The sequence below is a fragment of the Nothobranchius furzeri genome, chromosome 13 (genome assembly GCF_043380555.1).
Source record: "Nothobranchius furzeri strain GRZ-AD chromosome 13, NfurGRZ-RIMD1, whole genome shotgun sequence".
Lineage (NCBI taxonomy): Eukaryota > Metazoa > Chordata > Actinopteri > Cyprinodontiformes > Nothobranchiidae > Nothobranchius > Nothobranchius furzeri.
Genome location: NC_091753.1, coordinates 51,525,538 through 51,540,317, shown reverse-complemented (window position 1 = coordinate 51,540,317; position 14,780 = coordinate 51,525,538). Strand labels below are relative to the sequence as shown.

Genomic DNA, 14,780 nt, shown 5'->3' with positions numbered 1-14,780 from the left:
GCTAGTGCACTCTCCTACAGCACCTTGACACGACTCAATAAATGTTATGCAACTTTTTGTGAATATCAATTTATTTGCATTTATTTGTTATAAATGCCACTGTATAATTCTTGCTGTCAGTATTTGCAAGATATCAGTATTTGGGTCTGTACTAGTTAGACTTACATGAGTTAAACCAAGGTCTATAGCCCTTGGGTTATAAACTATGAGCTATAAGTATATTGGTCTTTTTATACTGGGAATCAGGAGTTATTTTAGTGATAATCTTGTTTCTTATTTTTGTCCTGATTGTGCCCTGAGCAGTTTTATGACTGAATAAAAACAAATAAAATCAACATAAATTGAAAAATCGTCCTAAATAATCGTGATCTCAATTTCAGTCACCATAATCGTGATTATTATTTTTGCCATAATCGAGCAGCCCTAGTTTAAGTACGGTTTTAGTAAGGATTACGCAATGTTTGATAAATGAGACCCCTGCTCTTTAACCACTAAACTCATTTCTGGGACTAATCGAATACACAGTGAGTCTGAAATAAGCTCCATCCATTAGCTCCATCGTATGCACCATGCAGGTGTTTGAACAGACTTTCTTACCTCTGCAGGCGGATTTGATACCCACAAGAATTCCCGTTCCCCACGCTTTCTGCTCTCTCTGCAGCCACGCGCTCGGCTACCTGACAGGAAGAACACACATGTTCAAAATTCATTTTAAGACATTTAAATTATAAAATGATTCAAGCAGAAAAAGACAAACAAACTACTCATTTTAACAATTTGCACAAAAAACAATTAAAAGCTTGTGTTACTCGACAAGGAGGAAAGCAGAAAACGTACTGAGATGGCGCTGATACGACGAGGCTGCGTGCAGACCACGCGGCACGTCGAGCCCATCCCTCTGTTGATGTGGTCATCGAGGATGAACTGAGTGACCTGCGTGGTCTTTCCACAACCGGTCTCCCCACTCACCACCAGGACACTGTTAGAGTTGATCAGCTCAACAAGCTCCTGTGGACAGAATAAATCACAAACTCAAGCAACATTAATGCTACTTTTCTTATTCTGTTGGGCATTTTCAATCACCACTTGCCTCTTTTTTCCCAAAGGACGGTAGCTTCTCCCTGAATTTCTGAAAGAAAACACATTACAATAAAATAATGTTATTTAAGTGTCATAATTCATTGCATTCAAAATATATGCTTAATCTCAATGAGCCCTGATAGACAGTAATTTTTATGCAATGACTCACAAGAAGCACGACAATGTGGGATTAGATGAAAATCTACGCTCCTAGAATTATTAGGTGCACCAAACATATGCAGCATAATATCTCACCATCTTTATTTGTGTCTCTTCATGGCACAAAAGTGAATTTTATTCATTGAACACAAAAAAACACAAAAGAAAATAAAACTATCTCACTAGGGTTTAAGGCACAAATGTGGTGAATGGGCTTATTTATCATTTTTGTACTTGACTGTGCATTAACATTTGTTTAAAGGTAAAACCTAAAAAGCCCATAAGTAGTTTAGAAGTAATAATAAAAATGCATAAACTCACTGGCCACTTTATTATGTACGATAAAGCAGCAACTGAATTTAGCTGCATTTAGCCGTCTGGATGGAGTAAAGAGGACTTTCAGGAAGTCAAACTGAGCATCAGAGTGGAAAGGAGAGGGGATTTGGGGTTTCTTCCAAAGAGAATGGTCTGAGTTCTCAGAAACTGCTGATCTAACTAGATTTTTCACCCACAACCATATCTGGGGTTTACATGGAACTAGTGGTGTGCATCTCTACCTGCCTCACGATTCGATCCGATTCCGATTATCTGCTTAAAGATTTGATTTGAGTCCGAAATGCATCACGATTCTTCACACAAAAATTTTCATTACTTAATAAAAGCAGTAGAATAGTTTTAAATTTCTTTTTGATTTAGAAATCCCTGAAAAACAGAACATTCATCTATTCACTATAGTGAGCAATAATTTTTAAAGTGTGCTGCCTATAATTACTTAAATAATATAAGAAATAATGTTTTCGGTAGAGCAGCTTTAAGATAGAATATTACTGAACTTAAAAATAGTAAACAAATACTGTGTTAAGTGATTCTTTCACATCCAGGATCCCAAAACCGAAATTAGCCCAGACATCCGATTTAAATGTAACGGGTACATCTTTGATTACTGGTAATGTTGGCCCTGTATCCCTGTCCTCCTTTTCTGTTTTAAATAGGCGCTAGGGCAACGCAGTGCGCATGTCATTGCAACTCTGCCCCCAGAAGTAATTATAAAACCTCAAAACTTTATTGTCCTGCATAGACATAGACCAGGGGTCGGCAACCTGTTCCCATCAAAGAGCCATTATTACCCGTTTCCCACAGCAAAGAAAACACCGTAGCAGCCGCGGCGTTGTGGGCGGGGCCTACCCTCAGACAGCAGAGAGCTGCTTTAACCAATCACAACAGGTGACAGCAGCCAGTACCTGTCGCTCGTGTACGTCAAAGTTATCTTTCATAAGACGATAATCAATAAAACGATTTATATAAAGTGGATCCAGAAGTTGTAGCCCGTCTCTGCCGACAATATTTTGATATTTTTCACCCTGTTGATGGTTTTACTGAGCAGGTGCCACTTTTGTCATACGTTTCTTTTTAAAACATGTTTAGACTGTTCAGAATACAAATCCAGGCTCTGTCACGTTTGATTGTTGTAATTAAACTTTGTAGGTGGGGAAGGTCAGAAAAGGATCCGATCAATTTGGTTTCCCTCATTTACAGTGACGGAGATAACGGCGCAGTGCGCCTGGCTCTGGTGTTAATCAAGTTAAATTATATCTCTTTGCAACAATTTTCACAAGAAAACAAAACAGTTAAAAGCAGGGCTTGTGTTGACCAGATAGTTCCCGTATTCGACCGTTTATTTTGACGGAGAAAGAATAGAAAGAATTACCCCGACGCATGCATACGAACTGACATTTTATTTGTTTCGCACATTGCAGATGTAGCTAAATCACTCAAGAAAAGATTCTGATCTGAACATCTGAGCTGGACACTGCTCAGCGCAACTCACTGTCAGCGCGTACGTACGGTGCACAGCGAGCTGAAGATGTGGAGAGGGGCTTGGAGCGCGTCGCAGAACCAGAGCGCATGCAGGAAGATTCCTCCGACTGAAGAGAGACTTGTCACTTAGAAAATGTTCCCTGATTATGAAACTTTGGCTGAATAGTGCTTGTTACTTTCTCCAATGTGGCGACACATCCAGGAGCCGTCTGAGGAGAATCCCAGAACCTCACATCCTCTTCAGCTCAGAAAGCGCCTATGATTACGCACAAGCGTGACCCGTCAACCCGGTCTCACAGTAAGACTGGGTTGGAACTGTTCAGGTTTACGCAGACAATCTTTACATTTAGAATTGGCATACAGGTGTAAATTTATTTAAATATCCATTCATTATTTTACAAGCACAGAGAGCCGCATCAGATGGATGGAAGAGCCGCATGCGGCTCCAGAGCCGCAGGTTGCCAACCCCCGACATAGACATAGGGAGAGAATCTCATTATGTCACGTTGCTGCATTGATGCGGAATCATGCACGGCTGAATCGCGATGCATCTTAGAATCGATCATTTTTCCCACCTCTACATGGAACCGTCCAAAAATGTATGAGTGGAACTAGAAATTCACATCATAGATGGTGTCATGTCAATATGGAGAACCTCTGAGGAACGTTTCCAATGCCTCGTTGAAGGAATGAAGCAGGTCGGAGTACTGAATGAAACAAGACACTGCAACATTCTAATGCAGCAGATATGAGACAGAATCATCTCACTGATAACAAAAACCACACAGAAAAAAATCAATAACCCCAGAAGAAATTTGTTGCAAGAGGCTCAAACATTTAGAGCTCTGGAAAACGTATTGATGTAAAAACACTCACCAACATCTCTTTGTACTTCCAGTCTGATTTCTTGCTTTGCAGATCCATTTTAAAGCGATCATCCTTTAAATTGTCTCTGACCACTTCCTGAAATAAAAACTCCAGATCTTTGTCTTTTCTCAAGAGTTCCTCTTTCTTATCCTCTTCTTGATCCTCTTCATCCCAGTTCTCTGGAGGCTCGTCTTTAACTGCTTTTTTAGATGAATCACTGAACAAACACAATTAAAAAACAAACATACTTAAGGTAGGCAGCTAGATACCAGTGGCTACAGTAACAGAGACAGTAAAACGGTTTCTCTTTATATTAGATAGGATTATGTTCAGATCCAGGTGGGTGTGGTGTTGGAAAACATGACCCATGTTGTACTGGGGTACTATCTTTTACTAAACTCCATTTTTAAAGTTCAAGTTGTTTCTGTTTAGCCTCACAAAAAGTTACCTTTGTATATTTTTCTGGCCTGGAGAAATGTCTTCCTCTTCCTCTTCAGATTTAACCTCAGTCTTGTGTTTCTCTTCTTCAGGCAAATCCCCATCAAAGTAACTGAAGGAACCAAAAACAGTTTAAACATAAAAAACAAATAGCCCTACAAAACAACAACCCGCCTCTCAAAATTTATTTTGTTCTTTGATTTTTTTTCCATGTAAATAATAAACGACCCGCACTTGTATAGCGCCTTTCAGAGTCAGAGGACTCCAAAGCACTTTACACTACAGAGTATCATTCATCCATTCACACGCAGTGCAGCTGCCCCGGGATGCACGACAAGAGGGGAGGCAACCGAGCACAGGCGCGACCAGCAGGCACGGACAACAGCAGAATTCTCTGCCTGGACTGATCCTACAACCCCTGATTACTGAACAACCCGCTCTACCTCCAGGGCTGCTACTGCCCAAAATGTATGCCTGACTCTCCTCCTGCAAGCCACAGAAATGTAAGCCCTTCTCACCAGTGACTACTCTCATCTGCTGCTGTCCTCCGGGTTCCAGACATAGACGCACTGGCATAAGTGGCGTCTCTCCTTGGACCGGACCGCTCTGTCTTGACGGAGTTAAGCAGCTTGGTGATGTGCTCCTCTCTGGCCTCATCCATGTGGACCACCGCCCGCTGCACACATAAATTAAATGGACAAATGTTACACTTTTTTCTTTATCTTTGATAAATTCCACCCGAATAAAGAAATGTCAGTAATGCCACAGTCTAAAAACATATGACCCACACTTGTATAGCGCCTTTCTGAGTCAGAGGAGTCCAAAGCGCTTTACACAGCAGTGCGTCATTCATCCATTCACACACACACACACACACACACACACACACACACACACACACACACACACACACACACACACACACACACACACACACTCTCTCACTCACTCTCTCTGATGATGATGAGCTACAGTGTAGCCACAGCTGCCCTGGGGCGCACTGACAGAGGCGACATGACCTGTCTTAACATTATGGAGATCAACTGTTCACAGTTTGATGCTTAACAGCCAAAATACTATGACTTAAATGCAACTTTACCGATCTCCGGTCAGCTTGTTTCCTTCTCACGGCCCCATGCCGTGCGTACCACATACCGATCTCACGGCCCCTGAGGTGAGGAGGAGGACGGTCCTGGTCAACGTCGGAACCACCTCTTGAACCTCCTCCACCACCAAGCCTGTCAAATCTGTCTCTGCTTCCATCCCTGTTGTGTCCTCGACCACCTCTTCTGCCTCTTCTTCCACCACCACCACCACCGTAACCATAACTCATACCGGCGTCTTCAGCACGCGCACGGAATGTAAACGCAGTACACCGTTACCGATAAGTTGTAGCGTAGGAATTAGTAAAATTTGAGCTGAAATTCAAGTAATAAATAACTCAACCACAACCATAAACGCTGCCTGCAGTTGTATGATTCATACAAAGATGTAGAAATTATTTTTTCCTCATTCGCATTCGTAAATAAACCACACGCCACCGATAAAAGTGAGACAGTTAGCTTTAGCTTATAGCTGTCCGGTGCGTCGCGTGCTGATGTCGGAAGAACTTGTGGCTGCTACATATGACGTAGCGGTGCGATTGGCTGGTCGCAGTGCTGCAGGAAAAGGTGGTTTAAAAACCCGATGATGTTAAAATGTGAAATTCATCTATAAAATAGATAAATAAAGCCATTTTTCTTTAACTTTGTCCATATTTTTGCTGTATTGATAAAAAATCCTGCTGCAGTTCATTAGATTGTGTTTGTACTTGATAAATGGAACGATTCTATATTTACTCATAGAAATGATCAGACATATTTTTATTTCTTTTTCAGAAATTTTCTACTGTTGACCTTTAACAATATTTTCTACATGACAATAAAAAAACTAAATTATAAGCTACCACTTTACAATATGATGTTAATAATAGAACAAATGATGAAGGTGTCAATTTAGCCAGTTATGAATAAGCAGATATCAGTGTCCTTTTTCTTGCCAAACAATGACATTTATTCCACATATGAACATTATTTTTTAAATGAATCATACTCAATCAGATATTTGTAATCAAATCAGGTATATTAAAATGTTAATAAATCGCCTTGAAGGTAGTATTCGCCTATTATACATTCACTTCTGACTCTTTACCAAAATTTTGCTCATTCAATATGTGAAAAATAAATATGACTTATTTTGTCCAAAAGAAAAGCTCAACATTACGTTCTGCCTTCAGTCTAATTATGAAAACATTGTGCAAACCCTGAAAGTGGAGCAGTCCAGTGAAGTTCTAAGAAATTTTCAGAAAGATCATCTCTTTCTTCACAGTCTCACACAGTTGGGTGTAACGTTAGATTTTAAACATGATGCAAATGACCTGAAAACAGCTGCAGCATCTGAATGCAAAATAACCAGATGAATGAGAGCAAACAGCGATTAATATTGTCGACCAACAGTGCCAACAACCTATTTTTGAAGCAGACTAAATGTCTGAAGGACACAATAAAGGCTTTGATTCAACGACGTGTCCTTTAATTTGCAGAGAGAAACGGCCTCCAACTGCTGCAGCAGAGCGGAGGAATCATAATGTGGAGGAGAGCCTCCTCCATTAACTTGATAAATGTGGTATCTGACAACATTCATTCTCCTGATGAAAAGGGAGAAAAATTGCTTGCAGGACTTAGGTGTAGCTCAGATCATTTGGCCAGATGGTTTAATTAAGAGGGGATTGTTGTGAAAAGATTCAAGAAAATAAGGGTATTCAGGTTCTTTCATACTCGTGAATGTAGGGGAAATCAGGTTTCCAATTTCTTTCAGGCTGCCTACATTCACTGATGTGGATATTGTAAGACAAAAGCACAAGGACATTCGCTACACATGCATCGTAGAGGAAAGAGAAGCGTCAGAGTATCCAGACACTTCTTATTCATCTAATGCATCTGTTTGCTTCAACATGCTGCCGTCAAGTAATCAAGCAAAAAATATTAGTTTTTGAATCACAAATCAAAATATCTGGACAGAAAAATAACGATTTCAGGCTAATTTCACATGTTTCATCCCACATTTGTTCTGTGACTTAACCATCTGATGAACTGTTCATTCATCTTTAAGCCATCTACCAAGGCAAATGATACATTTAATCTTCTTTAAAGCCTTTCTGGGCTAAATTTTACTGTTCAAAGTTTTGCAGTAGCATTCAGCATACTGACAGTGGTTTTGTCCCGACTGATACCTGCTGAGTGAAGCTCTACACGACACATTTTTAGAAGCTATGGTCTTGCACAAACTTAAATCTTCTTTTTAAATTGGAACGGGTTGAAAATAACTTTTGATGAATTCATATTAATTCTCTCAGAAGAGATCCCTCCTGCTGTTCCAGCCTCCATTATTCTTCAAATGTTATGTTGGTAAACTGAGTGGAGTTTGCACACCTCCCGAGTTCATCCTTTTAACTTCAGTTAAATTGTAGCCAGCTGTGTAAAGAAGACGGTAGAGATTATTTTTAACAGATCTGATGAACAAAGGAATGTTTCTGAGTGAACTAATGATGTCTGCCTTTCACGTAGTCAAAAATCCATTTTCTTTGTATTTACTTTATAATTTTAAACCCAACTGGATGTAAAAGCTTAAAAATTTGATAATGTTAACATATCAGATTTTTCTATTTTATTCTCTGATTGCTTTTGGTACATTTTCATCCCCTTTTATTAAACATCTTGATGATCATAATGAAGATTTGCTAAGATTTAAAAAAAAATCTTTTTCCAAATTGTATTTTTTGTCAGTTTGACTTTTTAAAGGGATATTTCACCCCTGAGTGGAATTTAGTCTGTTGCTATATTCCGGAAAAATAGAAAAGTGGGAAAAAGCATTTTGTAACCAGCCCAGCCATTCTCCTAATCTGGCAGCATTTTGTTTGGCTTTAGCTTAGCATAAACAATGTAAGTGAATGGTAACAGCTAGCATTTCAGTCATTCAAAATCAACAAGCCACTTACATCTGTAAACACAAATGTGTGGCTAGCCTTACACCCGGTACAGTGTTTTGAAGGAACTGCATAAGGGTACAACCAAATTTTAGTTCCTATATTTTATTTTAAGCAAACCGATCCAAAAATTGTGAAAAAGTGTTTGAATAATAAGCTAAAGAGCAAGTCACCCCCTACCAGAGTCTTACTCCACTCCAATTTCCTGTTTAAAAAATGAGCCACCATGAGGTGACCAAGAGGGCGGAGGTAAATGGCCTGTATTTGATATAGCGCCTTCTAGAGTCCTAGAACCCCCCAAGGCTCTTTACAACACAATCAGTCATTCACCCATTCACACACACATTCACACACTGGTGGGGATGAGCTACGATGTAACCACAGCTGCCCTGGGGCGCACTGACAGAGGCGAGGCTGCCGAGCACTGGCGCCACCGGCCCCTCCGACCACCACCAGCAGGCAACGTGGGTTAAGTGTCTTGCCCAAGGACACAACGACAGCGACAGACTGAGTGAGACTCGAACCTGCAACCTTCCGATTACGGGGCGAGCACTTAACTCCTGTGCCACCGTCACCCCCCACCACCACCACCACCACCACACACACACACACAGGCTCACAGCGGCATTGTGACATCATATGGTACCAGCTAACATCATAGAGTACCTCTTAGCCAATAGCAAAGGCAGGTTTACATCCAAATGTAGTGTTTTTACCTGAAGAGGGCGCAACACTGACAGTTTTGAGCAAAATATTTAAATTTTAACTAAGATGCACTAAAGGTCTAAATGATTGACCACACATGTCTACAGCATGATCAGACACTTGTTTATACAGTTTATCAGTTAAAAACAAAGATAATTTGGGGGTGACTTGCTCTTTAATGAATATATTACATCATCATATAATTAATATAATTTTTACATCATTATTTCCTTAAATGACTTTATAATATTTATTGCTACAAATAAATAAAAATAAGGGATAAAAAAGAAAAGATAGTTTGTTTTTCTTGTGAAGAAATTATTATTTTTATTTTAGACAGACTTTTTTTTTTTTTAGCTCGGACATAAAAACTCTGCTTCAACTCATATGAACATCAGGACGTGACCTTTTTGTCTGAACCTTGAAGATTAGCGCAAGATGACAAAAATCAGCCATGACTGTTTTTAGACTCTCACCTTTTGGACTTCCTGTTGCAGCACGGCAGTGAATGTTGTTGTTGGACAAATTTATTTTTGCTGGTTGCTGCTCTGGTTTAAAATCAGGGAAATAATCAACTCAACTGCAAAAGCATTTGAGCATCTTGGTCTTAGATGGACAAAGCTTTCCCTTCATATGAGACTGGATATTCTGAATAAATCACAACTGTGAGTGATGCCATTTGACAGCGAAATAACTCATTTACTTTACTCAGAAATTTGCTCTACTCTTTTATTGTTTCAGAACTTTCTTGTGGTTTAATTAGATTTCTCTTGGAGTGCTTCACCCCCCCCCCCCCCATCACTGTTGTTTTCATATATTGCCTCTGTGCTTTCACTCTCCTCTCTGCCTTCAGCAGAAATGTAACAGACACCAGATCTGAAAGGAAATGGAGGGAGTAATGTGAAATTAGACACAGCATTCATTACAAAGGATCCCACCCCAAGCTGCACCACTCTCCCTCATGATCACATTAAAGTTGCATTTAAGAACAAAATGATGGGGAAAAATGCATACAGACTGACTAGAAAACAATTTCATAAATCATGAAATAATTCATTTTTAATTAGTTGAGGATGAGGTTCACCACATTAAATCCACACGTGGCCTTCCTTTATAAAATGTTGAATAGTTTCCATCATGTCAGTGAAACCTTGAAATAAAAGGAGAGGCTGGTGAAATCCCTTTGAGTCGGAATAAAACAGATCTTTGTGCTACAGTAGTAAAATTGTGAACGTTTTAAACAGTATGAGCACTTAAAGGAGAAAAATGGGCTTTAAATACGATGGGATAGCGTTATTTGTCATTGAACGGAAGAATGAAATGTAGTTTCAGTACAACCATTCCAAGATCAGACATACAGCACATGAAACATGTAGACAGGAAAATGGTTTCGCTGTGGGCATGTGGCTATTATAGCGCTCCAGTTATGCAGGTAAATAAAATGTGTAACACCAGGGTGAAACAAACAACCCCCCACTCCGCTCTCCATGGTGCAGGAAAAAAAACCTTCAGATATAAAAGCACATATTCAGACAGTCACTATATAATCCAACACGAGGTGGGAATCCCCATGCATCAGAGGGAGGCCAGTAGCTATTATCAGCGTGGTTTTCAAACCGCCACTGCCAGGAATTTGGAGGAACGTTTCAGGGATGCTCGAGCATGCTGAAAACTGGTGCGTCTGTCATGTGAGCATATGCATGCATGCGTGCCTCAGTGTAAGTTGGTCCATGAACGTTCTCTCAGTTTAGCTGCAATGCCCGTCTTCTCAGAAGTAAACACGACCTTCCGCAAGGTGGTCTAAGGAGTCCACGGTCCCGTGTCAAGAAATGGTGAGGGAGGGGTAGACTAGAGCATCTGTCTACAGATGGGCAGCAGCAGCTATGGAGGTAGGGCGGGTGGTCCAGCGGTTAGAAGGTAGGTTCAATCCCGGCTCCCACCAGAGAATGCTGCATTTAACCCGTTTTGCCTGCTGGTGGTGGTCGGATGGACCGGTGGTACTTCTTCCGGCTCTTGGCGGGTGCAGACACTTTTTTCCTCCTCTCCTCCATATCTTATCCTCAAGGCCTTTGTCTGTCTCTGGGTGCTGGGTGCACGGCTGCTTCTGCATTTTTCTGGAAACTGGAAACTGAAATTCACTTAAATGGATCTCGTCAGCTGGTCTCTCGACACGATTGATACAATTTTTTCAACAATGAGGACGGGACAAGGGGCTCCCAGATGTCCTGCCGGAACAGACCCAGTTGGACACATCATGGACTCCTAGAAACAGAGGAACTTGATCTGTCTTTCTCAGCTGCCTGTGGAGGACTCTGAAGTGGATATTCGTGGTGTTGGTGTCAGGTTTCCTGCTCATTGGCCTTGGAGGCTACCTGGCTTACCGGAAAATTAACGAGCTGTCAAGGAATATTGGCCTGATCCCGGAGCTCAGAGATGGTTTGCACCGCGCTGTGAAATCACAGACTCACATAATTGTCGAGATGAATCGTAAGCTTGGAACTTTGGCGGAGATTCATTCTTTGGCACAAAAGATGGTGCCATCAAGGAGAGAGTGGATGAATCAGCACAGATTGGGATAGATTAATGTCCATTATTGGGATTTTGAGAGGTTGAGGACCAACAAACTGTAAGACAAAGAGGAAATTATCTCTGTCTGGCCCCAAAACAATTTCTAATCGGAATCTGGCGCCCTTGAGCCTGCAAGGCTCCAACGAAAACTCCCCCCTCAGAAGATATGTGGAATGTGCCATCGCTATGGAAACTCAACTCTGTCTCCTTTCCCAGCTTGGGCGGGACTGCGGGAAGGCCACCGAAGCGTCCAGGGTCACTGCAACCCTCCAACCCTCAATGCTCCTCCCCCATCCACACTGAGGTGACATGCGCTGCTTCATCGTGGCTGCAGGAACTGAAGTTGGGATAGTACCAACCCACCACCCCACCTAGTGGACACTTGTGTTGTCTGAAGTCTGTTGCATATCTGTTTGAGGTGATTTTTTTTTGCTGAGCAAAGCTGCCCTCCTGGTGGGAGGGTAACTCTGAAGTGCCTTTTTTTTCCCCTCCACCTGAACCAATCCTCATGTAACCCTCTTATCTCTATTAAGGTAGCGCGACTCAGGGTTGCGAATGACCACTGTCACCAGTTCTTGTCATGTGTCTTGCCCATGTATGTCTGATCTCTGAATTGTGTGTACTGAAACTCTAATTTCCCTCTGGGATTAATAAAGTATCTTTGATTTGATTGATTGATTTGGTGCCAGTGCTCGGCAGTCTCATCTCTGTCGATGCGCCACAGGGTAGCCGTGGCTACATTGTAGCTCATCATCACGAAAGTGTGTGTGAATGGGTGAAAGGCTGATTGGGTTTTAAAAGGCCTTGGGGGGTTGTAGAACCCTAAGCTAGAGCGAGTAGTGTCTGCCTCAGTCTGTCGTTGAGCGGGGGTGTGAGTGTGTGTGGTTTGGGGTGGGGTGGGGGGATTGGGGGAAGTGGCTGTTGGAAAGGGGCAGGAAGAAGAAATAAGACACAACTCAAAATTAAAAAGAGAAGCAAGATTCAGGCCAACTCTGTTAATAAATAAATAAACAACACCCGAGGTGTGCAGCAATTGCGTTAATCATCCAACTAAGATGCAACAAAGGTTTTACTACAATTTACTACAATTTTTACCCTCTTTTCCCCTAACCTGTTACGCAATATTCACTGAAGATGTTCCATTTATAACAGGGATGCTGCTGCTACGCTCGCTGAAAAACCAGCAAACAGCAGAGAAATTAGGAAATTGGGCATGCTGTTGCTGTTTTCTCTTTTTGGACTCCATGTTATGGCAGCATGGTTTGGTAAAAATACATTTTGATTTCATTTTCATGTCCTCCTTCTGCCTTTTTGAAAGTAGCAGTCATGTCATCCTCCTACAGAAAAATAAAAGAGCTGTCAGATCACAGTAACAAACATTTTTCAAAGGCTGCTTCCAAAGAGAGGAAGCTCACACGAGCTGTGAAGCAGGGGGTGTAAACCAGCAATCGGAGAGCTTCGTTGGCTCGTGTATCTCATTTATCCTGAGGGAAAACAATTATTTAGCATCACATTAAATGTAATCAAGATTCTAATAATTGCAATTATTTTAATATGAACACTTGAATTATGTTTAACCAGGTAATTAATCTGATTAAACTGAGAAATCTACCAAAGCTCAGTAGAGAGTTGGGAATGTCCAAGTTTGAATGGAGACCTGAATCCCTTTGAAATGACAGATTTGAGGCAGGGGATGCTTTAGTTTTTTTCCTGCTTCAACACACCTGGTTTTAATCAGTTGGTGATTTACAGGTGCAATGAATTAAATTACATGTTATTTAATAGGCCAGAAGACGTAGGATTCCATAGGAAATATGAAATCAACCTTATGGATCTGTTGGGTTATTTTAACCAGAAGATTGGAACTTTTTATTGCAGGGATTAGGTAACAGCTTCGTATTCACTCAGAGACAACAGAAGAGAGAGTCAAGTTTAAAAGTTTAAAGATTTATTACTAAACAAATTAAACTAGACTAACTTTAAACACTAAATGTATGGTGTAACTAAGGTGAATGAGACGGAGAATGGTGTGATGTGTAATGTTGCTCAGAACCAGCAAATCTGGAGAAACGATTAGTTCTGATGGGAAATGAAGGTGATGTCTTCGTGCTAAGCTTTGGTTAGGAGATTCGTAAACACATTCGACGCCATTCTGTCGGCCTACATACCCTGGTGGAAGTCCCCGTTAGCTCAGGAATGTCGAGGTCCAGCTGGACCCTTTCTGGAACCGAAGCCGGTAGGAAAAGCAGTGGTTGCCGACCAGACCAGTCTTTGAGATACTTCCAGGTCACGACAGTTTGTTGGCATCTAGCGAGACCCAAACCTGGGTCGTAATGGTTCAGCTTTTATTCTGAAAGGAACCGTTGCAGCAGTTGGAACGGCAACAGATTTTATCCAGCTTGTCGTTGGTTCTTTTGGCTGAAGAGGAAAGTTACGGATTGGCCACTCCGACAACTTCTCTAGAACGCTTTGAACTGGCGTTAAAGATGGCGTGGGCATAGTTTTATACTTCGGATGTTTTGGTTTATGGTCGAATGAAAAGTTGACAAATTTACCAAGCACCACCAAAACTACGCCTCCGTCAGATCTGGCAGATTCTGATTGGATCAGTAAAAGCAATGTGTCATGTCTTAACGCTACGTGAGATCAGTCCTAGTGGAAACATTTAAAGTTATATTACTTATTATATTCCATAGGATTATAATAAAGTAATTAATATTTTGATTTCACAGATTGGTCACATCTTATTATTGACTAACACTTTGTTTGATTAGCTTTATTAAAAATAAAGTTCTTTGATTAATTAAAAGGAGAGAGTCCTTTCTTCATTCTTCTCTTGAGCTGGAAAGAAGCAGTTTAGAAGCAAAGGCATGAGACCTTGAGGCCATATCTCATGCAGACCAGTTCTGTGTCAGAGGAGAGGGGGGGGGGAAATGACTTTTGGAGGAAAACAGTCATTTCATACCGTTACACAGGGTTCTGCAGAGCTTAAGAAGCTGCTGAACAGGTGTTTTCACCACCGAATTGAGTGACGGAGCAGGGAAACAACTAAAATGTCCTGGAAAGCATACCTGACCAGGATTGGGCACCCTGATTCATTAGGACTAAGTTAAACACAATT

General features: G+C 41.1%; 1 protein-coding gene across 1 annotated transcript in view; it reads right to left on the bottom strand.

Annotated features, from left to right (window-relative positions):
* Positions 1 to 5,906, bottom strand: part of dhx36 (DEAH (Asp-Glu-Ala-His) box polypeptide 36) — a 35,420-nt gene extending 29,514 nt beyond the window's left edge. Inside the window, exons 1-7 of the mRNA XM_015951078.3 lie at positions 5,462 to 5,906; positions 4,881 to 5,038; positions 4,373 to 4,474; positions 3,934 to 4,141; positions 1,091 to 1,129; positions 838 to 1,008; positions 598 to 677 (exon numbers count right to left, since the gene is read on the bottom strand). Of these exons, the coding sequence (XP_015806564.1) occupies positions 598 to 677; positions 838 to 1,008; positions 1,091 to 1,129; positions 3,934 to 4,141; positions 4,373 to 4,474; positions 4,881 to 5,038; positions 5,462 to 5,695 (992 nt within the window). The 5' untranslated portion in view covers positions 5,696 to 5,906. The remainder of the gene's footprint in view (positions 1 to 597; positions 678 to 837; positions 1,009 to 1,090; positions 1,130 to 3,933; positions 4,142 to 4,372; positions 4,475 to 4,880; positions 5,039 to 5,461) is intronic.
* Positions 5,907 to 14,780: the final 8,874 nt, after the last annotated feature.